The sequence below is a fragment of the Rhinatrema bivittatum genome, chromosome 9, assembly GCF_901001135.1.
Source record: "Rhinatrema bivittatum chromosome 9, aRhiBiv1.1, whole genome shotgun sequence".
Classification (NCBI taxonomy): Eukaryota; Metazoa; Chordata; class Amphibia; order Gymnophiona; family Rhinatrematidae; genus Rhinatrema; species Rhinatrema bivittatum.
Window position 1 is genome coordinate 244,750,527 of NC_042623.1, and position 25,852 is coordinate 244,776,378.

Here is a 25,852-nt window from a genome sequence, read left to right on the forward strand (position 1 = left end):
AAGCGCTTGGGCACTTCTTCCCAGAGCTCTGATAACATAGTAAGCGCTGGCGGGCCTCTTGACTCTTTTTCCCCAGTTCTATTGAGTCCTTGTTGATCGCTGTCGGAATCTGAGGATGATGAACTCGAGGAACTGGAGGAGCTACTGGAGCTGGTGCTCGCCCTACGCTTGCACTTTGTTTTTTGCCTCTTTTTTCCTGACCCATGAAGTGGTAAACTGAGCCCCGAGCCCCCTTCTTTGGTCAAGCACTCACCCGCAGTATGATGCTCGTTTGGTGGTTGGAGTGCTGCTTGACTTGTAGATGGCTGTTCCTCTTCGTCATGTTCGTTGCCTTGCGGCCCTCTTTGTTTGCCTAGCGAAGTTGCACTTTCATTCGTGACTTGTATTGTTGCTCTAATAGACCTGTCCATCCCTCCTCTTGTTGTCTCGTCTGTAACTTGATTTATTCGTACTTCGTTGTTGAATGCTGGTCTCGTATTCCGGGGAGGTGGCCAAGGTCCTACCTCGCTGTCTTGGAACTGTGCGAGTCTCCGAGGGGGTTCTGTCCAAGTCCCCCCGCAGGGTGGTAATGTTGTTCGTACAGCCTTCCTTGAGGTCGTCCGTCCTGCGGCCTCCTTGTCTGATTCCCAAAGGGGTAATCACTTTGCTCTTCCCAGCCCCGCCTTTCTCTATTGTTCCAACTTGGGTTTCCTCTATGGTGCCATCTCGGGCTGCCTTGGCGCTGCCACGGATATCCCGCTTGATAGTCGAAATCGTATTGGTTTCGCGAATGAAATTCGCTGTCCTGGTAACTAGCATATCTCGTTGCGTTATCCTGCCAAACTTCGTCCCTCCAGCTGTCGTAATGTGGAGAGCATTCTCTAGCCATCTGCTGTCTCGTAAGAGGCTCGCATGCCCTAACCGGCTCGTCTCCGGGGGCCTCTGCTGTTTCGCTCGACGCTGGCTCTGCTACCACTCCCCCTCTTGGAACTTCAGCGATCTCCTTTTCATGCGGCTCGTCTCTTTTGCTGGTTGGTGGCCTGCTGCCAACCCTTCGGGTTCTTCCGCGCTCTCCTCTTGCCTCTTCCTACCACGAGCCCTCTGTTGCGTTGTCAGTTTGGGGTTCGTTCCCTCTGTGTTGTTGCCTTCCTCTAATGCCTTGGATCTTGTTACTCTTTGGGTTTGGATCTTGTCACTCTTTGGGTTCTTGGGTCTTGTTACTCTTTGGGTTCGGCCCGCCATCTTGGCCCTCTGTGATACTCCTGCTGCTTTGCGGGATGGCATGCTGTTCCTACAAATACTGTAAGAAAGCATTGATTTGTTACTATCGAACTGGCAACATGTTCTGTCCTGAACCGGCTTGCCGTTATATATGTACTGCGAAATTATTAATTTAAGTTTTTTTTTTTATCCGCCCTGACCGAAACGCCTACTTCTCCCGCGTATCCCAGTGTCCCCTTATCTACGCTGCTTCTCGGCTTCTCCTTCCCCTATGTTTCAAGTTTCTCCCCCTTTTCCTATGGCAAAGCAGTCCTCTGGGAATGTGCCTCGAGTTCATCCCCTCCCCTTCACTACCACACTTTCTCCCCCCCTGGCTGCGCCACTCTGGGGGAACGTTCCCGGGCATTTTATATTCATGTAATTTTGATTCTTTTTTTTTTTTTTTGTATACTGTCACTAGGCTAAGCGCCATCACAATGGTCCACAGAAAAGCACTACAAAAGAAATATGGGTGGTGTGGGCCACAAATTACTCGTGTGCCATCATCGTATGGCGACCAAGTCCATAGCGCCCCTGTGCCCCTGCTGGCCCTGTCCCACTGTCCCGTGCATTAACCCTGTTCTTCTCTCCCCACCGTCCTCCCTGACCGTCCTGTATTTGCCCTCCATCCACCACGTGGCCTCGTTACACCAGACCCGGCGACACTATCCGGGTCTCCCACTGTGGCCCTCTCCCTGGCCACACAAACCCCCCACCAACACACAGCCCGAGGCCACCCAATTCCATTCATTCTTTCCTTACGTTTCTCTTCCGTCTTTTTTTTTTTATACTTGCGACTCTATGCTAATGCCTGCCACCGCTGCCGCACCGCTGCCGCACCACGCGGTCTGTCCGCGTGGTTGACTCAGCTGATCCGGTGCTAGCCCTCTGAGCCACCCCAACACATCACACGCCCCCACAGCGGCCCTCCCGCTCGCGAATGAAGGCAGAGAAGCGGTACCGCTCCTTTCCAAGCACCAATGCCTGTGCTCGCTGCCATCCCCCCCCGTTCAATTCCCCCTCCCTTCCTTCTCCTCCCCTCTATATACTTGCGGTTGGGTCGCTGATGCGCTCTGCTTCCGCTGCTCCTGCCCTCTGACGTCTCTGGCCCACGCGACGCCCAAGTGGGCAGTGCTCGCCGGAACCCCTCCTGCCGCTGGGCCGCCCCGGAACGGAACCGCGCACTGCCAAGCCATGAGCCGGGAGCGTCGGCTGAGTGGGGGGGGGGTCTCCCCGCTTTGCTGCCCGCCGGCAAGGCTCCCCGTAGGTCGACTATGCCGCGCCGATAGTCGAAGACGCGGTCTGCGTCGAAGACGTGGTCTGCTGCAAGCCTCTCCTTGCCTTGCTGGCTTGTTCCGCCTTGCTGGCTTGTTCGAAAAAGGGATGGCTGTTGCGTCATCGAACGGCGCCGCAGGCGCCTTCCGATGACGCCCTTTCAGGCTCCCTTCCTCCCCCCCTTCTCTCTTTTTCTTGTGGACCGCCACATTACGTGGGGTGGCACGTCCATTACTGGGGTGGGCTCTGGCCACTGAGCCCGGGCCCACCTATTTATCGGAAAGAGTAAAAAAAGATTCACATCTACCCATTCTAGACGTCTCATGATTTTAAACACCTCTATCATATCCCCCCTCAGCCATCTCTTCTCCCAGCTGAAAAATCCTAACCTCTTTAGTCTTTCCTCCTAGGGGAGCTGTTCCATTCCCTTTATCATTTTGGTCGCCCTTCTCTGTACCTTCTCCATCGCAATTATATATTTTTTGAGATGCGGCGACCAGAATTGTACACAGTATTCAAGGTGCGGTCTCACCATGGAGCGAAACAGAGGCATTATGACATTTTCCGTTTTATTCACCATTCCCTTTCTAATAATTCCCAACAATGTTTGCTTTTTTTGACTGCCGCAGCACACTGAACCGATGATTTCAATGTGATATCCACTATGACACCTAGATCTCTTTCTTGGGTAGTAGCACCTAATATGGAACCTAACATTGTGTAACTATAGCATGGGTTATTTTTCCCTATATGCATCACCTTGCACTTGTCCACATTAAATTTCATCTGCCATTTGGATGCCCAATTTTCCAGCCTCACCAGGTCTTCCTGCAATTTATCACAATCTGCTTGTGATTTAACTACTCTGAACAATTTTGTATCATCTGCAAATTTGATTATCTCACTTGTCGTATTTCTTTCCAGATCATTTATAAATATATTGAAAAGTACGGGTCCCAATACAGATGCCTGAGGCACTCTACTGCCCACACCCTTCCACTGAGAAAATTGTCCATTTAATCCTACTCTCTGTTTCCTGTCTTTTAGCCAGTTTGTAATCCACGAAAGGACATCGCCACCTATCCCATGACTTTTTATTTTTCCTAGAAGCCTCTCATGAGGAACTTTGTCAAATGCCTTCTGAAAATCCAAGTACACTACATCTACAGGTTCACCTTTATCCACATGTTTATTAACTCCTTCAAAAAAGTGAAGCAGATTTGTGAGGCAAGTCTTGCCTTGGGTAAAGCCATGCTGACTTTGTTCCATGAAATCATGTCTTTCTATATGTTCTGTGATTTTGATGTTTAGAATACTTTCCACTATTTTTCCTGGCACTGAAGTCAGGCTAACCGGTCTGTAGTTTCCCGAATCTTAGACCTCTATCATTTCCCTCCTCAGCTGTCTCTTCTCCAAGCTGAACAGCCCTATCCTCTTCAGCCTTTCCTCATAGGGGAGCTGTTCCATCCCCTTTATCATTGTGGTTGCCCTTCTCTGTACCTTCTCCATTGCATCTATATCTTTTTTGAGTTGCGGCGACCAGAACTGTACACAGTATTCAAGGTGCGGTCTCACCATGGAGCGACACAGAGGCAACAGGATTTAACTTTCAAAAAGGCGATTATGATAAAATAAGGAAAATGATTAGGAAAATAATGAAAGCAGCAACTGCAAAAATTGAGTTTAGATCAGGCATGGACGTTGTTTAAAAATACCATCTTGGAAGCCCAGATCAAATGTATTCGACGCATTAGAAAAGGCGGAAGAAAGTCTGAACAACTATTGGCATGGTTAAAATGTGAGGTGAAAGAGGCTATAAATACATAAAAGATCATAAGAAATGGAAAAGGGATCCAAATGAAAAAAACAGGAAACAGCATAAGCACTGGCAAGTTAGATGCAAAGCATTGCTAAGGGAGGCAAAGAGAGAATTTGAAAAGAAGCTTGAAATGGAAGCACAAACTCATAATAAAAACTTTTTCAGGTACATTCAAGATAAAACCCTGCAAGGGTAGGTAGTTGGACCATTAGAAAATCAAGGGGTAAAAGGGGCACTTGGGGATGACAAAACCATAGCAGAGAGAGTAAATGACTTCTTTGCTTCGGTATTCACTGAGGAAGATGTACCCATGTCATAAATGATATTCAAAGGTGATGATTTAGAGGAAATGAAACAAATTTCAGTGAACCTGGAAGATGTACTAGGGAAACTGACAAACTAAAGAGTAGCAAATAACTTGTGTTGCGATGTTGCTTGAGGCTAGGCCACAAGCAGCCTCTTACCTCCTACGTGGCCTGGAAGCTGCTGCTGCCGCCGCTCCCCTCGCAGCCTGGAGGCTGCTGCCAGTGCCAGCCTGCTGTCTGACGCCATCTGTCGCAGTCTGTAGGCCGCTGGCTGTCTTCCGTGGTGGTCGGAGCTGCTGCCGTCCAGCCTCACGGTCCGGAGACCGCCTATGCCTTCTGCATGGCAGGCTGTGCTGCCTTGATTCCACACAGCAGGAGGCCGCCGACGTCTTCTTCCTTCTGCGGCCAGGAGGCCACCGCTGTAGCTGCCACTCTTATGGCGGACAGAGCCACCGTTGTGGGACCTTCCCGCAGCAGGCAGCTGCTGCCATCATTGCCTGTCTTTGCAGCCTGCAGGTCGTCGCCGAACCAGCTACTCTCTTGCGGCATGGGCCGCTGCCTTCCACGCTGCCTGGGAGCCGCCTCTGACCAGGCCTTCCATGCGGCCTGGTGGCTGCTGCCGGTGCCGTCTCTTGTTCTTCGCGGCTAGGCCGCTTATGACATGTCTTCCTACATGGCCTGGAGGCCGCCATCAATGCTCCTCTTCCACAGCCCGGAGGCCACTGCTGATCAGGTCCTTTTCCACGGCCTGGAGGCCGCCCCAGATCTTCTCTTCTTGCGGCTGGGAGCTGCCATCCATCCTTCTCGCGGTAGGGTGCTGCTGATGTCTGGGCTTGCTCTTTGCCTCGCAGTATGGATGCCGCTCTCAAAGGTCTTGCCCTCCTCCTAGGCGCGTGGCTGCGCCTCTCTTCTTTTAAAGGGCCAGTGGTGGGCAGTCCTTCCTGTCTCCACCTCATGACATTTCCAAGGCATCTCTGCTTCAGCCCTATAAAGAGGGCCTTCCTTCAGTCTGTCTTTGCCTTCGCAAGGAGATGGTCTGCTCTTGGATTTTCCATTCCAGCTCTTCGATCCAGGAGACCTCCGTGATCCTTCTTCGCTTCTTCAAGACACTCTGTTTCTTTGTGGGATTTCCCTTGTCTTCATCTGTGGCTCCTGATCCTTCATCTTCATCTTCGTTCCATGACCAGGTCTCTCATTAGATCCTGCGTCCTCATCTGTCTTGTTCTCCAGACGTCCCTGTCTTCTGATGTTCCTAGTGCTGATGTTCCCTGCTTCGTGTTCCAGATGTCCTCATCTCCAGCGGTTCCTGATGTCCAGACACCCTGATTGTTGTAAATCCAGAGGTGGATCCTTGGGCCGACCGTTGATGGAAGACTGTCAGGAGGCAGTTCAGGTAAGCAGGCAGGCAGGTAGACTGGCATGCAGGCAGGTAGACTGGCAGGCAGGCAGGAAGGCTGGCAGGCAAGCAGGTAAACTGGCAGGCAGGCAGGTAGACTGGTAGGCAGGCAGGCTGGCAGGCAAGCAACTTTCTTGGTAACTGTGTTGCAAGGCAAGGAAACCTAGGAGACGTCGGGTTTAAATCCCCTCAGCATCTGATGTCACAGAAGGGGGTGACATCATAGAAGGAGGCGTGTCACAGCAGTACCCCCCCTCTTACGCCCCCTCCTCAAGGGTCCGGGTTTATTGGGATGGTCATGATGAAACTGGGTTAACAGGGACTTGTCCAGTATATTTCGGGCAGGTTCCCAAGAGTCGTCCTCAGAGCCGCAGCCCTCCCAGGCCAATAGATACTCCCATCGGCGGTTGTGAAAGCGTACGTCCCGTACTTGGTAAACAGGATCTTCGTTCGGGGAGGTGGAGATCGCATCCGGCGTGAGCCGATGGAAACGGGAGAATATCACTGGTTTCAACAATGACACATGAAATACGTTGTGGATGCGCATGGAGGATGGCAGACGAAGTCTATAGGACACCAGACCAACTCGTTCTGCCACCTGGAAAGGGCCGCAGTATCTGGATGCCAACTTACGTGATTGTCCAGCTAAGTGGAGATTCTTGGTACTTAACCATACTTTAGTACCGGGTAGAAGTGTTGGAGCGGCACGTCGGTGGCGGTTTGCACAGCTTTGTGCTTTCTTTGCTGCAGAGGTGAGACGTCGCTGAAGGGCTCTCCAGAGATCGTGAAGTTGGGTAGCCACTGTCTGGGCCGCCGGTGAAGCGACATCGATAGGTACCGGGACGGGTGTCCTGAGGTGGCGTCCGAAGACCGTTTGAAAGGGAGATTGCCCAGTAACCGAGTGAGTGTGGTTATTATAGGCGAATTCAGCCCAGGAAAGGAGGGAAACCCAGTTGTCCTTTCTCTGCGAAATGAAGCTTCGGAGAAACGTCTTGAGGGAACGGTTCATCCGCTCGGTTTGCCCGTTAGACTGTGGATGGAAAGCGGTAGACAAGTTCAGTTGTACCCCAAACTTTTTGCAGAGGGCACGCCAATACCGGGCTGTGAATTGGGGTCCCCGATCGGAGACAATGCTCTGTGGAAGGCCGTGAGCCCGGAAGATATGTTGCGTGAAAAGAAGTGCTAGCTCTGGTGCAGACGGAAGCTTAGGTAATGGTACCAAATGTACCATCTTAGAAAACTGGTCTACGGTGACCCAGATTACTTTGTTACCCTCGGAAGGAGGCAAGTCCACCACGAAGTCTGTGGCAATGTGAGTCCATGGTTCTGTAGGTATTGGTAGAGGTTGTAGAAGACCCCAGGGTCGACCGCCGAGAGGCTTCTGTCGGACACATACCGGGCACGAGTCTACGTAAAGTCGCACATCCTGCCGGACTCGGAGCCACCAATAATGACGGTTTAATAGATCGAGTGTCCTCCCTCTGCCGGCGTGGCCTCCAATGAGGGAATCGTGGGCCCATTGCAGGACTTTCTTCCGGTCTTTGTGTGGAACAACTATTCTGCCCTGTGTAGAGATTGTGGTGCTGGCTAATTCGATCTTTGCTGGGTCGATGACATGTTGAAGGGGTTCCTCCTTTTCATCCATGATGGCATTCTGAGAGAGCGCATCCGCTCGAACATTCTTAGAAGCTGGACGATATTTGAGGGTAAAATCGAAGCGACTAAAGAATAGCGACCATCGTGCTTGCCTTGGGTTGAGTCGTTGAGCTTGGCTGAGGAACTCCAGGTTCTTATGGTCGGTATAGATCGTGATGGGGTGAGCGGCTCCCTCCAGCCACTGTCTCCATTCTTCAAGTGCCAACTTAATGGCAAGCAGTTCCTTGTCTCCTATACCGTAATTACCTTCGGCTGGCGTAAACCTCCTTGAGAAGTAGGAGCAAGGCAACAAATGCCTGGAGTCGGAGCTTTGAGACAGTACTGCCCCCACAGCTATATTGGAGGCATGAACCTCCACAAAGAAGGGCCTTGACGGATCCGGATGGCGCAGACAAGTGTCCAACAGGAAGGCCTCCTTTAAATCCTTGAAGGCCTTACATGCCTCGGCTGACCAAACGCGCGTGTCGGCCCCCTTTTTGGTCAAGGCGGTCAGAGGTGCGACCAGTCGGGAGTATTGCGGTATAAAGTGCCTGTAGAAATTGGCAAATCCTAAAAAACGCTGCAAAGCCTTCAGGCCTACTGGTTGGGGCCAATTCTTAATGGCGGACACCTTACTTGGATCCATGAGGAATCCCGTAGCTGAAACGATGTACCCAAGAAAAGGCAGCGACTCCTATTCGAAGAGACACTTCTCCAGTTTAGCGTATAGGTGGTGATTACGAAGGATTTGGAGCACTTGCCGAACCTGTTGCCTATGAGAGGTCAAATTCTGTGAGTAGATGAGGACATCATCTAGGTAGACTATCACGCAAGAGTTCAGCAGTTCGCGGAGGACCTCATTCATGAGGTGCTGGAACACCGCAGGAGCGTTACACGAACCGTAGGGCATAACCAAGTACTCGTAGTGCCCGTCCCGGGTGTTGAACGCTGTCTTCCACTCGTCCCCGGGACGGATACGCACCAAATTGTACGCCCCCCTTAAGTCCAACTTGGTAAATATTCGGGCTCCAATATCCAATAATTCTGGAATTAGCAGAAGCGGATAGCGGTTCTTTTTAGTAGTGGCATTTAATCCCCGATAGTCTATGCATGGTCTCAAGGACCCGTCCTTTTTTGCCACGAAGAAGAATCCCGCCCCTGCGGGTGACGTTGAAGGTCGGATAAAGCCCTTGGCGAGGTTCTCAGCAATGTATTCAGACATTGCTTTGGTTTCAGGTTGTGATAGTGGATACACCCTGCCTCGGGGTGGAGTTGCCCCAGACACCAGTTTGATGGCGCAATCGAAAGGACGATGTTGGGGCAAAAGTTCTGCTTTTTCCTTAGAAAATACGTCCGTGTAGTCCGCATAATGACTGGGAAGGGTGACGCCGGTGTGAGCCAAGGGAATGTGCTGGACTGGTAGAGACTTGATACAAGATTTGACGCAGTGAGGACTCCATTAGGTAATTTGCAAATCGCTCCATTGGACCACTGGAGAGTGCTGCTGGAGCCAGGGTAGGCCGAGGACCACCGGATGAACTGAGTTCTCCAGAACCAAAAACGAGATCTCCTCAAAATGTAGGATCCCGGTCTGCATGATCAGTGGTGCAGTCTCGGTAGAAATGTGGCCAGGCAGGCAGGTACCTTGTATGGAAGTAATCCGTAAAGGAGGCTCCCGGGATTGTGTGGCCAGGCGGAGCTGATGTACAAGATTGGCAGCGATGAAGTTCCCTCCTGCCCCAGAGTCAATGAATGCCTGAGTCTTGAAAGACCCTCCGGGATATCTGAGAGTTATAGAAACGGTACATAGAGGAGCAGCATTCAAACAACCTAGGAGGCACTCCTCCCTTACTCCTAGGCGCGGGAGTTTCCCGCTCGCTCTTTGCACTGAGCGAGGAAGTGACCTTTGCCCCCGCAGTACAGGCACAAACCCATACTACGGCGCCGCCGCCTTTCTTCAGGTGTCAGGGACGCTCTTCCCAGCTGCATGGGCTCCTCGGATGTGGCTTCCGTGGACGTGCTAGCCCCCCATGGGCCCAGTGGGAATGGGCGAGGAGAGGTTGGAGCCAGCGGAACTAAACGGCGGAGAGGACGCCCCTCTTTGGCCCTCTGCTGAAGGTGGCGATCGATGCGGCCAGCCACTTCGATGAGAGCATTGAGGTCCTCCGGAAGGTCTCGAGCCGCCAATTCATCTTTTATCCTTGCAGCAAGTCCCTCTAAGAAGATTCCACGGAGGGCGTCGTCCCGCCATCCGACCTCCAGTGCGAGGGTACGGAACTCCAAAGCATAATCGGCCAGGGGCCGAATTCCCTGCCTGAGTTGGAGCAATTCGGAGGTTGCGGAGGTCTGGCGAGCTGGTTCATCAAAGGCTGCCTTGAAATCAGCTACGAAGACATTCAAGTCGTTCAGAGCCGGGTCGTTCTTCTCCCACATAGGAGATGCCCAGTTCAGAGCCAGACCGTCCAGCAGTGAGAAGATGTAGGCCACCTTGACGGCGTCCGAGGGGAACTGGTTGGGGAGGAGAGCGAACCTTACGAAGCATTGGTTCAGAAAGCCTCTGCAAGCCTTGGAATCTCCCGCGTACCGTACTGGCGCAGGGAGTTGCGTAAGAGTGTGAAGGGTCACCACCGGAGCCAGAACCGGGTCCGGTGCTGGCGGACCAGCATCCATCCGAGCGGCCAGTTGCTCCACAGTGACAGCCAGGTTGTCCAAGACCTGTTGCTGCTGTACTAGCCGTTGAGCCAGTCCGGGAATGGCTTGAAGGCTAGCGAGGTCTGCCGGATCCATGGCCTTGCAAACTGTTGTAAATCCAGAGGTGGATCCTTGGGCCGACCGTTGATGGAAGACAGTCAGGAGGCAGTTCAGGTAAGCAGGCAGGCAGGAAGGCTGGTAGGCAGGCAGGTAGACTGGCAGGCAGGAAGGCTGGCAGGCAAGCAGGTAGACTGGCAGGCAGGTAGACTGGTAGGCAGGCAGGTAGACTGGCAGGCAGGCAGGCTGGCAGGCAAGCAGGCAGACTGGCAGGCAAGCAACTTTCTTGGTAACTGTGTTGCAAGGCAAGGAAACCTAGGAGACGCCGGGTTTAAATCCCCCCAGCATCTGATGTCACAGAAGGGGGTGACGTCATAGAAGGAGGCGTGTCACAACACTGATGTCATGGTGTCCAGAGCATAAGCCTTCGGAAGATCCTTGTTTTTAATGTTCCAAGTCCTGATCCTGATGTCCCATGTTCCAGTCCTGATCCTGATGTAACCGCTAGTTCCTAGTTTTGGGTTCAGCTTTGCTTCGCTCCGGACCTCGCCGCCAGCCTACCTTACTGGGAGTAAATCCGTATTGATTCAGTGTCCGTTTCCGGTGACTGGAGTCCTCTTCCGGTTGTATCCTTCAAGCACTGCCCGGATTTCTGCTTTGTCCTGAGCCTTGGTCCTGCGCATGTCTCGCTCTCCGCGTGGTCCTTGTCCAGCCCCTTCAGGTTGTATAGGACACGCAGTGGGACAGGGTGGTCCTTGACCAGCCCACGTCGGCTGTATAGGGCGCTCTGAAGGGCAGTGCCTGTCTAAGTCTCTGAGTATCCTGTTCCAAGTTCCAAGAGTCCTCGTCTCGTCTGAGTTCCAAGAGTCCTCTTCTCGTCCGAGTTCCAAGAGTCCTCGTCTCGTCCAAGTTCCAAGAGTCCTCGTCTCGTCCTAGTTCCAGTACCATCGCCTGTCCTCAATCTTTATCTGTCCTGTTGCATCTGCCGTTCCCAAGCGGCAGGTCCGAAAGGGCTATTGAGTGGCCGAAGGGCTACCCCAGAGACCAGCATTGCGTTGCTGGGTCTCTACCAGAGCATTCAGGTTCGGCAGAGGTCAGGGCTCCGGTGGTCAGCCTTGTCCGCCCATGCTTGGACACGTCTTGCCTGCCTTGACGCTTCCACAGAGCTCCTCTGCAATCGCGCTGTGGTCCAAGGGCATATTAATCTCCCCGGAATCAGAACTGGTCCCTAGCACTCCCTCAACAACCTGGACCTTGTGGTATACATCCCAGAGTACTGAAAGAACTGAGAAGAGAAATTGGCACCTGGTATTGGAAATTTGTAAACTATCATTAACATCGTCTGTGGTACCTGAAGACTGGAGGGTTGCCAATGTAATGACAATTTTTAAAAGCATCAAGGGGTGTTATAGGAAACTACAGATCAATGAAGCTGACATCTGTGTCAGGCAAATTGTAGACACTATCATGAAGAACAATATTGCTGTCTATATGGATAGGCCTAGTTTAATGGGATAAAGCTAACATAGATTTAGCCCAGGGAAGTCTTGCCTTGCCTATTTGCTACGTTTTGTGAGAGTGTAAATAAACATGTGGATAAAGGTGAGCCAGTTGATATAGTGTATCTCGATTTCAAGAAAGTATTTGACAAAGTATCTCATGAGAGATTTATTAGGAAATTAACATGTTATGGAATGGGGCTGTGTCTTATTGTGGATTGCCTAGGGATCTGTTCTGGGACCACTGCTTTTTAATATATTTATAAATGATTAGGAAATGGGAACAAGTGATGTGATCAAATTTGTTGGACACAAAATTATTCCAAGTTGTTAAATCACAAGAGGATTGTGAGAAATTGTAAGAGGACATGCAAAACTGGGCATGCAAATGAAATTTAATGTGGACAAGTTCAAAGTGATGCACATAGGGAAGAGTAACCCAAATTATAGCTACCCAATGAAGGCTCCTCATTAGTAGTCACTATTCAGGAAAAGGATCTAGGCATCATTGTTATGTTGAAATCTTCTGCTCAGTGTGCAGCAGCAGCCAAGAAAGCAAATAGAATACTAGGGATTATTAAGAAAGGAATGGAGACGAAAACAGAGAACATCATAATGCCTCTGTATTGCTCCATGGTATGACCTCATCTTGAGTATTGGGTGCAGTTCTGGTCACCACATCTCAAAAAAGATATAGTGGAATTAGAAAATGTACAGAGAAGGGTGACCAAAATTATTAAGGGGACAAAACGATTCCCCTATGAGGAAAGACTAAAGAGGTTAGGAGTCTTCAGCTTAGAGAGGAAACAGCTGAGGGGAGATTTGTAAACTAGTAAACGTTAATCAGTTGTTTACTCTTTCAAAAAGTTTAAAGACTAGGGGTCACACAATGAAGATACTAGGAAATTCATTTAAAATTAGTAAGAGAAAATATGTTTTTTACTTGGTGCATAATTAAGCTCTGGAATTCGTTGCCAGAGGGTATGGTGAAAGCTATTAGTGTAGCTGAGTTTAAAAATAGTTGGACATGTTCCTGGAGGGAAAAGTCCATAAACCATTATTAAGGTGCAGCGGCAGGTATCCACTGCTTATTCTTGGGATAAGCATCTTGGAATCTGTCTACCCCATGGGATCCTACCAGGTACTTATGACTTGGATTGGCCACTGTTGGAAACAGGATACTGGGCTTGATGGACCCTTGGTCTGACCCAGTATGGTAAGTCTTATGTTCTTTTGTGTGTGGCAGTGGTCAAAAAGCCAAAAAAAATTCCAAGAATTATTGGTAAAGTAATGGAGAATAAAACGAAAAATTTCATAATACCTCTGTAATGCTCCATGGTGATACCACATCTAGAGTACTGTATACAATTCTGGTTGCCACATCTCAATAAAAGTTATAGCTGAACTGGAAAATGGAGAGAGAAGTGTGACAAATGATAAAGGGGAAGGAGCGGTTTCCCTGTGAGGAAAGGCTAAAGAGGGCAGAGCCATTTAGCTTGGAGACGAGATTGCTGAGAGTAGGATATGATATAGTTCTATAAAATCCTGAGTAGAATAGAACAGGTAAATGAGAATCAGTTATTTACTCTTTCAAAAAATACAAAAACTAGGTAAGTTAGCAAACAGCACATTTAAAAAAAAAAGGAGAAAATTTGTTTTCACAAACGCACAGTTAAGCTCTGGAATTGATTGTTGTAAAGGCAGCTGACATAGATGGATTTAAAAGTTTGAACAAGTTGTTGGAGAATTCCAAAAACTGTTAACTAGATAAATTGGGAAAAGTTACTACTTATCCCTGGGCCTTAGAAGCATGGGATCCTTCAACTGTTTGGGATCTGCCAGGTACTTGTGAACTGGATTGGCCACGGTTGGAAACAGGATACTGGGCCTGATGGACCCTGTCTGACCCAGCATGGCAATTCTTATGTTCTCTGTTGCTGGCTAGTTTACGTTTTCTTTGGGGTGTTTTTTTTTTTTTTTAATTTAAGTTCAGTGGGGAATGTGCCATATGCGGTTCTATTTCACTGACAAGGCGAAACAGAGACAAGAAAATGATTGGAATGCTCAGTTTTCAGTAGGAGAATACAGAAAGGAGTTAAAGGTCAGATACTTTGCAAATACATACAGCCCACTGTGTAGAGTACAATGGGTGTTAAGATTGTGGACCCTTATGTTAGGGTGAGGTTGACGCAACCTACAGGGAAGGTCTTGTAGGTCCTTACTGCCAACTGGTGTAGCAGAGACTGAACTGCAGCTTTGCCTGTATCATCCTCTTTCCCTCGGGTTGAGCCCTTGGTTTCCAGGGGCTGGCAGGTCTTAAGTGGCAGTCTCTGGGATGCAGACAGAAGAGTAGATCTAGGGTCAGGCTCAGGTCCCAGACAAGTGGAAGGTAAGGGTAATGAGAGTCCAAGCTAAAGTCCAAACCAGGAATCCATCTGAGGGTAGGAATAAAGTAACTAGATGAGGCTGGAGAGGTGAAGATAAGGCAGATTGAAGAGATGACGGAGCAGCAACTCACTCTGCTAGGCAGGCACCTTGTTGCTGAAGCAATCCTATGTTGCATAGCTAGGGTTTAAATACCTGGCCATGTGATGTCTTCATGGAGTTCTGGGGAAGTCTGTTCCCACTGTGGGACTTCATAGGTTGGTGCTTGCCTAGGAGACAACCCTGACGGTGATGGCAGTAGCATTCCTGGTCCTGTGGAGTGGCGGCATTGCTGGCTGCGCAGAGCGATGGTTCTGGCATGGCTGGGTGGCGTTGGATAAATGAGCCAGTTCTTAGGGGCAGCCTGGGAGCCGGAAAACATTATAGTACCCTGAAAAGCCCCCTCCTCAGAGTCTGAGGCTTAGGTTTGGAGGGAAATTCTGTGTAATTCCTTTATCAGAAGTGATACTTTGAGGTGGTGGCAGGCTCTCAAGAGTTCTCCTTTGGGCTAAAGTGCTTCCAGACGATGAGGTTCTCTAGCTTATTCTGCCTCCTACGTGAATCCAAGATTTCTTCTACCTCGAACTGTGTGTCATCTTCCACAGTCACATCTGTAGGTGTGGGAGGCTTTCTGGAGGGCCAGGAAAGGATCAGTCGTTTCAGTAAGGACGTGAAATATTTATGGATTCTTAATGTATTGGGGAGCTTCAGCTGCTATGTTACACGGCCCACTTTCTGTTGGATGTGATATGGTCCAATACATTGTGGTGCCAGACATGAATAAGGAACCTGGAGACGACGATGCTGAGTGCTTAGCTGTACAAGATTGCCTTCTTTGAACTGTGGTGCTGGTTGGTGTTTGGTGTGTACATATTTCTTGGCCTGAGTGGGCTGCCTGTGAGAACAATTGATTGCTTTGTGTCTAGAGGTCGGGGAGCTCCTTGACCATGAGGTAGGCTGCTGAGCAGGCCATTGATAAAGAGGTAGCAGGAGTGGCACCCGCAGGTGTTTCCATTCCAGATCTGTATGGTAGAGGAACTGGTGGAACTATGTTTACATGGTTATTATGTGAAAATTGCCCATATGGTAGCAGAAGGACCCAATTGTCTTGCCTTCTGTTGATATACAGCTTGAGGAAAGTCTTGAAGACCAGATTGATTCTTTGGTCTGCTTGTTGCTCTGAGAGTGATAGGCTGTGTTGAAATCCAGAGATGCCAAACTTGCGGCAGAGAGCCTTCCAGTAGCGGGCCATAAATTGAATGCCTCTACCAGACAGGATATGGTATGGTAGGCCATATAAACAGAAGACATGTTGGACGAAGAGAAAAGCCAGTTCAGGAGCTGAGGGTAGTCCAGCGAGAGATACAAAAATGAGCCATTTTCAAGAATTTATCCATTATGCCCCATATCACAGTGAAGCCATATGAGAGAGGGAGATCCCCAGTGAAGTCTGTGGATATGTGGGTCCAGGGTTCCCTGGAGGCTAGCAATGGCTGTAACAATCCCCAAGGTTAGCCACGAACAACCTTATTCTGAGCACAGGTAGAACTGGAATCCACATCATTCTTAACATCTTTCTTCACCGTGGGCCTCCAGTAGTGACATTGAAGGAGGTCAAGTGTTTGAGATACTCTGGGATGTCCTGCTACCCAGAAGTCGTGCACCCACTTAAACACTTTTTCATGGAGCCTCTTGATGGCAACCATCTTCCCAGGAGGAACAACAGTGGCGGAAGCCAGGATGATCTTTGCAGGATCAATGATATTTTGGGGGTCCTCTGTTACATCTTCAGTTAAGAAGGAATGGGATAATGCATCTGCCTGTAGATTTTTTGCAGCTGGATGATAGCAAAGTTCAAACTCAAATCGGGAAAAGAAAAGGGACCAGCTAGCCTGCCTGGGGTTGAGTTGTTGAGCTTCTGAAGATGCTCTAAGTTCATATCATCAATGTAGATAGTGATCTTATTTTGGGCCCTCTGTAGGAGGTACTGTCATTCCTCAAGGACTAGCTTGGCTGACCCAATTGTATAATTTCTCCAAGAAATTCTCCCCTGTGGAGAGAAGAATGAGCATGGGAGAAGTTTCCCTTCAGTGCTATGTTGACTGGGGCTGGGGCGGACCTCTGAGGAACAGGCATCTATCTTGAGCATAAAGGGATCGGATGTTGTAGACATGGTCCTTGTAGGAAGGTTTGCTTCAATGTCTGGATTGCATTGACGGCCTCTGGGGTACAATTTCTGTTTGCTTCTTTGCATGTTAAGACGGTGAGCAGTGCATCAGGGGCTGGAGTACCTGGGGATAAAGTAGCGATGATAATTGGCGAAGCCCAGAAATGTTTGCAGGGCTTGAAGACAGACAGGCTGGAGCCAGTCCAGGATTGCCTTGTCTTTCTTGGGATCCTTGAGTGGGCTGTTACTAGAAATTATATACCCTAGGAAGGGTGGTAGTTCTTGTTCAAAGAGGCATTTTTCCAACTTGGTATACCGGTGATGTTCATGCAAACACTGGAGTACCTGTTTTACATGTTGCCTGTCTATTGTCAGGGACTTGGAGTATATAAGGATTTAATCCAAGTTGACCACCACAGAGGAGCACAAAAGGGTCCTGAAAAATGTTCTTCACCATTTTTTGGAAGACTACCAGGGCATTGCAAAGTCCGAATGGCATTACTAAGTATTCGTAGTGCCCATCTCTTATATTAAAGGCGGTCTTCCACTCATTTCCTTGTTTAATACGGATGAGGTTGTAAGCCCTGCTAAGATAGAGTTTTGTGAAAATTTGGGCTCATTGGAGGTGATCGAAGAGTTCAGATAGAAGAGAGAGGGTAGCAATTTTTTTTTTTTTGTACTGAGATTTACACCTCTGAAGGCTATACAGGGTCGGAGTGTTCAGTCTTTTTTTGCCACAAAGAAAGAAGCCCGCTTTGGTGGGGGAAGAGAAAAGGCGGATAAAGCCTCTAGCAAGATTTTCCTGGATATAGTTGCTCATGGCCTTGGTCTCTGGCTCTGAGAGGGGATATACCCTTCCTTGAGGAGGTTCCTTACCAGGGAGGAGCTAAATACTACAGTTATAGGATGGTAAGGAGGTAATGTCTCTGCCTTCTGTTTGGAAAATATGTCTTGATAGCATATTGAGGAGGAAGTCCTGTTTGGGCAACTGCAAGTGTCAGATGGGCTGGAGAAGTGACAGAAGCCAGGCAGGTAGAAGAACCGGACGGACCTCACTGGGCCAATTCCAGTGAAGACTGGTTGATGTTGGGCTGGCGTGTTTGAATCCAAGGAAGTCCCAGAATTATAGGATAATGTAGAAGGTGATAGTCTCAGAATGCAGAAGGCTCATGTGGAGCATCAGAGGAATTGTATTTTCTGTGAGCTGCCCCAGGATGGAGTCTCCATAGACTGAGGAAGTTGAGAGGTTGACTCGGGGGGGGGGGGGGGGGGGGGGGGGGTACGATGGGTATGCTATGATGCAGGACCAACACTTGATCGATTAAGTTCTCCCCTGCGCCAGTGTCCATGATTGCTTCTGTGAATAAGTGAGTTTGTTCCACGGTGATAGACACAGGAATGATGATTTGGGGAACAGAGGATTTTCAGCCTAAGGTTGCCTCCCTGGTCCAAACCTAAGCATGGAAGTTTCCCTGTTTCAGGGCAGTTGGCAATAAGGAGCCCACAATCTGCGAAATACATGCAAAGACCAATGTACCTTCTAAGTGATTTCTCTTCAGAAGATAGGCGACTGCGGCCCAACTGCATGGGTTCCTCTGGGGGGCTTAACTTCAGGAATCTGAGACATGGATGGAAAGGGTGGGCGCTAGAACTGAGGTGCTAGAAGGATAGGTTGCTGAGTTTTATTTTCTCAAGACCTCTCATGGAAACTTCAGTCAGTATGCCCTGCCAAGGTGGTAAGGTTTTTCAGGGACATGGGAACCTCTTGTGCTGTGAGCTTGTCCTTGATTCGCTCTGCAAGATCCTGTAGGGAGATGGCTGTGAGGCTGTCCTCACCCCAGTTCAACTCTGAGGCGAGTGTTTGGAACTCTATGGCATATTTGATGAAAGTTTGGGAGTCCTAGTGGATTTGTAACATCTCTGCTGCTAGAGAGTTGTCCCTTCCAGGTTCATCAAAAATGAGGTGGAATTTGTGTAAAAAGGGAGTTTCTTGAGTAGAGAATCATCACACTCCCAAAGTGGTGAGGCCCAGGCCAGTGAGGTACCATTAAAGAGGGAACAATGTATGTAACCTTGGTACGATCATCCGGAAACAGGCCGGCCTGTAGTTGGAAGTGCATCTGGTAAAAGTTAATGAAACCCCGGCACTGCTTGGGGAAGCCAGGAGCTGTGGCACTGGTCTGACGAGCGGGGCCTGGGTTCAGGACATCCATCCTGATGGTCAATCTTTCCAGGGCTGTGGTAGCGCCGGGTAACTCTGTTCCCACTGCGGGGCCTTCATAGTTTGGTGCACGCACCCAAGAGAAGGCCCTGATGGTGATGGTGGTGTCATTCCTGGCTGCACAGCGTGGCGGTACCAATATGGCTGGGTGAGTGACCCAGAAAAACATAACTATGGGGTTGTGACAAAGCAGTCATCCTTGAAATAGATAACTGCGCGAAGGATTTAATTTTAGCAGTTAACATTGTCTTTATTTTTTTATACCTTTAAATGTATTAAAGTAATTCCTCTGCTGTTCTGGAAGTATTCATTAACTAAAGTGTTACAAATTACCTTCCTTATTGGATCTGATTAATCCAGATTAACTATAATGTCAAAACTCACAGTATATATGCCCCACATTATTAAATACAAAAAGTTACAAAAAACGGTTGCATTCAGGGAAACATTCTTAAGCACACAAAAATGATTTATTTATACTGAGGCAAAACTTCAGATGCCTAATCCCGGCAATGGCTGTCTTTGAACAGGTGAAACAAAGCAGCATCATTAATTTAAAAAAACCTCCAGATGAATACCAGTGGTGAGTTTATTCTTTTTTGCTGTGAAGTCAAGGATTCCCAGGGCTCTGTCCGATGTACTTTATGATTCTCTTGCTCGTTTGGCAGGTTCCACAGTGCATTTAAAAGAAAATGAAAAATGATTTACAGTGCAACAGTTAGAAACTATCAGACCTATTAATAAAAATTTGTAACCTATCATTAAAATCATCCATTGTACCTGAAGACTGGCTAATGTAAGCCCAATATTTAAAAAGGGCTCCAGGGGCGATCCGGGAAACTACAGACTAGTTAGCCTGACTTCAGTGCCAGGAAAAATAGTGGAAAGTGTTCTAAAGGTCAAAATCACAGAACATATAGAAAGAAATTGTTTAATGGAACAAAGTCAGCATGGCTTTACCCAAGGCAAATCTTGCCTCACAAATCTGCTTCACTTTTTCGAAGGAGTTAATAAACATGTAGATAAAGGTGAACCAGTAGATGTATTTGTATTTTCAAAAGGCGTTTGACAAAGTTCCTCATGAGAGACTTCTAGGAAAAGTAAAAAGTCATGGGATAGGTGGCGATGTCCTTTTGTCAATTACAAACTGGCTAAAAGACAGGAAAGTAGGATTAAATGGACAATTTTCTCAGTGAAAGGGAGTAGGCAGTGGAGTGCCTCAGGGATCTGTATTGAGACCCGTACTTTTCAATATATTTATAAATGATCTGGAAAGGAATACGATGAGTGAGGTAATCACATTTGCAGATGATACAAAATTATTCTGAGTAGTTAATTCACAAGCGGATTGTGATAAATTGCAGGAAGACCTTGTGAGACTGGAAAATTGGGCATCCAAATGGCAGATGAAATTTAATGTGGATAAGTGCAAGGTGATGCATATAGGGAAAAATAACCCATGCTATAGTTACACAATGTTAGGTTCCATATTAGGTGCTACCACCCAAGAAAGAGATCTAGGCGTCATAGTGGATAACACATTGAAATCATCGGTTCAGTGTGCTGCGGCAGTCAAAAAAGCAAACAGAATGTTGGGAATTATTAGAAAGGGAATGGTGAATAAAACGGAAAATGTCATAATGCCTCTGTATCGCTCCATGGTGAGACCGCACCTTGAATACTGTGTACAATTCTAGTCGCCGCATCTCAAAAAAGATATAGTTGCGATGGCGAAGGTACAGAGAAGGACAACCAAAATGATAAAGGGGATGGAACAGCTCCCCTCTGAGGAAAGACTAAAGAGGTTAGGACTTTTCAGCTTGGAGAAGAGACAGCTTGGGGGGGGGGGGGGGGGGGGTAAGATAGAGGTGTTAAAGATCATGAGAGGTCTAGAACGGGTAAATGTAAATCGGTTATTTACTCTTTCAGACAATAGAAGGACTAGGGGGCACTCCATGAAGTTAGCATGTGGCGCATTTAAAACTAATCAGAGAAAGTTCTTTTTCACTCAACGCACAATTAAACTCTGGAATTTGTTGCCAGAGGATGTGGTTAGTGCAGTTAGTGTAGCTTTGTTTAAAAAAGGATTGGATAAGTTCTTGGAGGAGAAGTCCATTACATGCTATTAATTAAGCTGACTTAGAAAATAGCCACTGCTATTACTAGCAACGGTAACATGGGATAGACTTTGTTTTTGGGTTCTTGCCAGGTTCTTATGGCCTGGTTTGGCCATTGTTGGAGACAGAATGCTGGGCTTGATGGACACTTGGTCTGACCCAGTATGGCAGGTCTTTGGAAACCAAGGGAGCAAGTTGGTTATTGGGGTACAGTCATGTGCAGGGGATATTCTCCGAGGACAAGCAGGATGGTAATCCTTACATATGGATGACATCATCACATGGAGCCTGGCACAAAACTTTGATCTCAAAGAATCTAGAACTTTCAAACATGCCCTACTGAGCATGTGCAGCAGTAGTCATCATCCTGCCCCCTAAGCAGAGTCCCTCAGTCTTTTTTTTTTTTTTTTTTCCCCACGGAGCCATATGTCTCATGGTATTCAGCTTAGCTCTCTCTTCACAGTTTTTGTAAGTGTAGGTATTAGACGGGGCAACACCATAGAACACCACCCAGCACCATGCCATATTCACAGCCGTAGTATTGGGAACGCCATCGTCACACTGGTCCTATGCACTCCTTTGGGAGTTACTGTGACAGTGAAGCGCGGCATGCACGATCGGGTGCGGTAAGGCATCTACTTCAAGCGCCTTGGGCGATGGCAGGTGGTATTCTCCCTGTCTGTACAGTTCTCCGCCATGCCAGGTTCTGCCATTGTCGTGTCATGGTCTCGGGTTGTTTTACAAGCTTTTCAAGTCAATTCCTCAAATCAGATGAGCCATATATTCCTTTCACTGCATCGGGTTGTTTTACAAGCTTTTCATCCTTTTATCAGATATACAAAAGATTTGAAGCTGGTTATCTGATGCTGACATTTTAACTCATTAGGGTGGTATTAATAGATGTTTCAAAAATGGCGGTCCAGCTTTTTCATTAAAATCATTGTTCTTTGTTCACATTAACCAACAGATCCAATCACAAAAAATTTAGTTTCACCATCTGGCTATATTAGTAGTTGGTACTCATATATAGAACCATACATAAAAGTTAGTTTCCTTTTCATTTTTTTAGTATGTACTGTAATTTGCTTGATATTTTAACTTTAAATGAAATACCAAAAAATGTGGAACTTACATCACCTGGCCAGTAGCTTGGCAGTGGCATAGTGAAATGTGATGTTTCTAATTTATATGGTTATTACTTCATCCCTTCTCTTAAAAGATCTTCATAGGCCAATATACAGAGTAGTGTGCTGTTTACATTACTGGGAGTTCTGTGACACACTAAATTTTGATTCTCCCTGCCTTGTGAATACCATGTTCAGCATTATTGGATCATTCTTCCATCTTGTTTTCTCTCTTCAGTTATCTCGAAATTTTTTTTTGTTTTGTATATGGTATCAGTCTTTTCTGTAATTGATATATTTATTTTATTTATTTATTTAATTTCTTTTCCTATACCGATGCTCAAGACTAGGTCTTATCGTACCGGTTTACAATGTAACTGAGGGGAAACCAATTAACATCAAGGTAGAAAGTAAAGTTACATTAAACAGGGAGCATAAAACCTGGGCAATGGAAGACAGTGCAGAGTTTAAACTAAGAAACAATTAGAGAGAGATAAATATATAAATCAACAAAAACTGTAAGATACACAATATAGGTTTGTCCTAGGCAGTTATTAGCCTGGTATATATTATTATTGATATATATTATTATATGATATATATTATTCCTTTAGCAATTATACTATATTAGTGTAGATATTTAGAACTTGAAGTTTTAACCAGAAAAATGTCTGTCACCTGAATCTGATTAAAGCTGGAAAAACATTTGAGCAAGTCAAATTATTTGATCCTGTTGGATTCTTTAGAAAAATGAGAATCAATCTTAGTGCAACAGTGAATAAGTAACTTCTTTTTCATTGTGTCAGTTTTTTATACAATGCTCTTTGCTTTCTGTTCCCTATTAGGATGGTACCTTGTTTGATGGTAGGCCAATAGAGTCTCTATCTCTGATAGATGCTGTCATGCCTGATGTGGTACAAACAAGACAGCAGGCATATAGAGACAAACTTGCACAACAACAGGCAGCTGCAGCTGCAGCTGCAGCCACTGCAGCTGCAAACAACCAACAGGGAACCACAAAAAATGGAGAAAATACTGCAAATGGAGAGGAGAATGGGGGACACACTTTAGCAAGTAAGTTGATAAAGAAATTTCAGTTTCTTTCCTTAATTATCTCTTCAAAAATATCAGCTCATATGTTTTTTTTAATCTGAATGTCTTTTTTTTGTCTTATTCCTAAATCTCCTTTCATTATCCTAATATATTTTATATTTGAACACCATTTTGAAATGACATTGTATACCACTTATTATGGGCATACAGTTGTGCACAAAAATGCAGGCACTCAGATTGTAGATTGTCAGATTATATGTGTCAATGAATCTCTAAGGGACTGATGTAATAAGAGACGCTAATGTTAGTGTAGGTTTTTACTCCTGTTTCAGTGTGCATTTTTCTGTGTTAAATTAACTCTGGTATTTAACAGGTATTTTAACTCCTAAAAATAAGCATTAAACCAAGAGTAAAAACCAGCATGAAAATTAGCATGGGTTCATGCAAATCCCATGTAAAAAAAGGCATTAGCTATTTCCCCAGCAATGCAGGAAAGTGCGTTAAAGGGCACACAGCTTAATGCATGTTTTCTTTAACTCTGTCACACCAGGAGTAAAGCTTTACTGACATTTCTGGTGGGCATGTTATAATATTGCTGTGCCCAGTATGGTAATGTCTAGCTGCTTTTATCAGATTGGACACAGAAATAGAATAAATTTGGCCACCAGAAATGTAAGTTTACTCTACTTTGGACATAGGTGTTTAATTTCCAGTGTAAGCTCTTGAGATTGTCATCTGTATCTGTGAACAGTACACGGGTGCTGTGCATCCTAACTTTGGCATACTATTTAATTGTAGATGCCCATCCCAAGGAGCTTACATTCCTTATTGTCCCCAGATCAGACCAGATGAATGAGTTTTTCTCCCCTACCTGCTGATGGAGATAGAGAAGAAAAGTTTTACTGTATTGTTGGTACATATGATAGTGTGTCACCTGCAGTCACTTACTATTCAATGATTCCAGCAGGATGGTAGAGGTGCAAAATAAGCAGTAAGAATTTGGAGATGGAGATTTACTCCCAGGAGTTGTAAGGCTTTGGTATGGCCACTAGCCTGGTAGAGTAGGGACAAGCAGGGGTTGGTGGCCCTTATTTAGTTTGTGCACTAATGTTGTGAGGTTTCGATAGCCAGTGGTACTGGCCCCCTCAGCTCTGATCCTCTCCTCACTTCACTGAAAGAATTCCCTCTGGCCCCTGGATGAGAATTTCCAGCAGATGGAGATGGAGCAAAGCTGATAACATGGTATATATATCCCTGCATTGACAGCCCACCAGTTTTCTCTGTCTTCAGCAGATGGTGGATGTGCATCTCTGGGGATTGCTTGAAAAATTTCAAAGGAGATTTATTTCTCTCTCCTGTGGTGATACCTTATAGTTCTTACCTCATTTGAGAATTCCTGAGGTGATATCTTTGAATTCCTCCCTCAAATGAATGCCTTGGTCCGGTAGCAGTTTTTTTCAGCCAGCATGGACTTAGCTGTGGAAAAAAAAACAAAGCAGCTGAAAGGCAAGCAGGTGCCGGAAGCAGAATGTGGCAGTGAAGGTGCTTGCCCTCTCCCCTTGCAGCCTGAGACCGACCTTGTACTCAGCTGGGACAGACTGAGATCAGGTAAAGAGTAATTTAAAGAAAAAAAGAAAAAAAGAGAGAGAGAAGTGGAGTTTTGTAGGGATTCCTCTCCCCTCCAGTATCTGTGCTCAGTACGCTTATCTGACATTCGTTCTTGTCTTCAGGGGAACTTAGGGGACATGGGCAGCCTAACAGGTTGAGCAGCCTTTTGGCTAGGCTCTGCTCTCAGGCTTGTCTTGTTTGCTGCATGGTAGGCAGCAGTGGCATTTTTCATGTTAAGGCTGCCCTCTTCAGTTATATATTTATTTATTTAAAATCTTTTCTATACTGTCGTTTAGTATTGCATCATCACAACGGTTTACAGGGTGGCACGCATATATATATTTGATTAAATTCTTACTAACAAAGTGCCAAAATATTTAACGGTAACAATTTTCATAATCTAAGGTATATAGTGTGAGGTCTGGATCTTGTCTTTTATATGATTAATAGGAAATCATACAATAATTGAACTTTAAACTGCATGTTTCTTAAATTATTCTATAATGATGATGATATACAATTATGCTAATAGGGTGACTGTAGCTTTGTGTAGCTGTTCATTCGCTTAATCCTTTAAACTCTTGTTCCCCATTCATATTGTAGAATGCTTTTTTGAAAAGCCATGTTTTTAAACTTTTTTTTAAAGCTTTTTAAATCACTTTGTAATCTTGTTTCGAGTGGCAATGAGTTCCATACTGCTGGTCCGGCTAAGGAAAGGGCTCGTTCTCTAACTTGGGTAAGTTTTGCTGTCTTGACTGAGAGGATGGTTAGTAGAGCTCTGTTGGCTGATCTAAGATTTCTTTGTGGGACATGTAAGCGTAGTGTTGTGTTTAACCAGTCTGCTTTTTCTTCGTTAATCAGTTTGTGAATTGTGCATAGTGTTTTATATTGCACTCTTTGTTCTATTGGCAGCCAGTGTAATTCGGCCAGTGTTTGAGTGATGTGTTCTCTTTTGTTTTTACCAGTTAGTATTCTGGCAGCTGAGTTTTGTAATATCTGAAAAGGTCTTATTGTTGAGTATGGTAGTCCCAGAAATAGAGTATTTCCTAGCGTGTAGCAGATGGACTCAAAACAAGTGGGTTTCGTGTGCTTGTGCTAGCAGTTGGAGACGGATCTGACTTCAGCACGGGTACATATACCCCCGCAGGAAGTGCAGCAATTCAGTAATTTCCGTCTCCAAAGCAGTTTGGAACTACCTCATGCTCGCTGAGCGTTTTTCCAA

At 46.7% G+C, this 25,852-nt stretch overlaps 1 protein-coding gene across 15 annotated transcripts in view; it reads left to right on the plus strand.

Moving 5' to 3' along the window:
* Positions 1-25,852, plus strand: part of TBL1XR1 (transducin beta like 1 X-linked receptor 1) — an 854,914-nt gene that overhangs the window by 570,737 nt on the left and 258,325 nt on the right. For all 15 annotated transcript variants that reach the window (XM_029616816.1, XM_029616819.1, XM_029616820.1 and 12 more), the window contains one exon: positions 22,815-23,043. In XM_029616816.1, the coding sequence (XP_029472676.1) occupies positions 22,815-23,043 (229 nt within the window). The remainder of the gene's footprint in view (positions 1-22,814; positions 23,044-25,852) is intronic.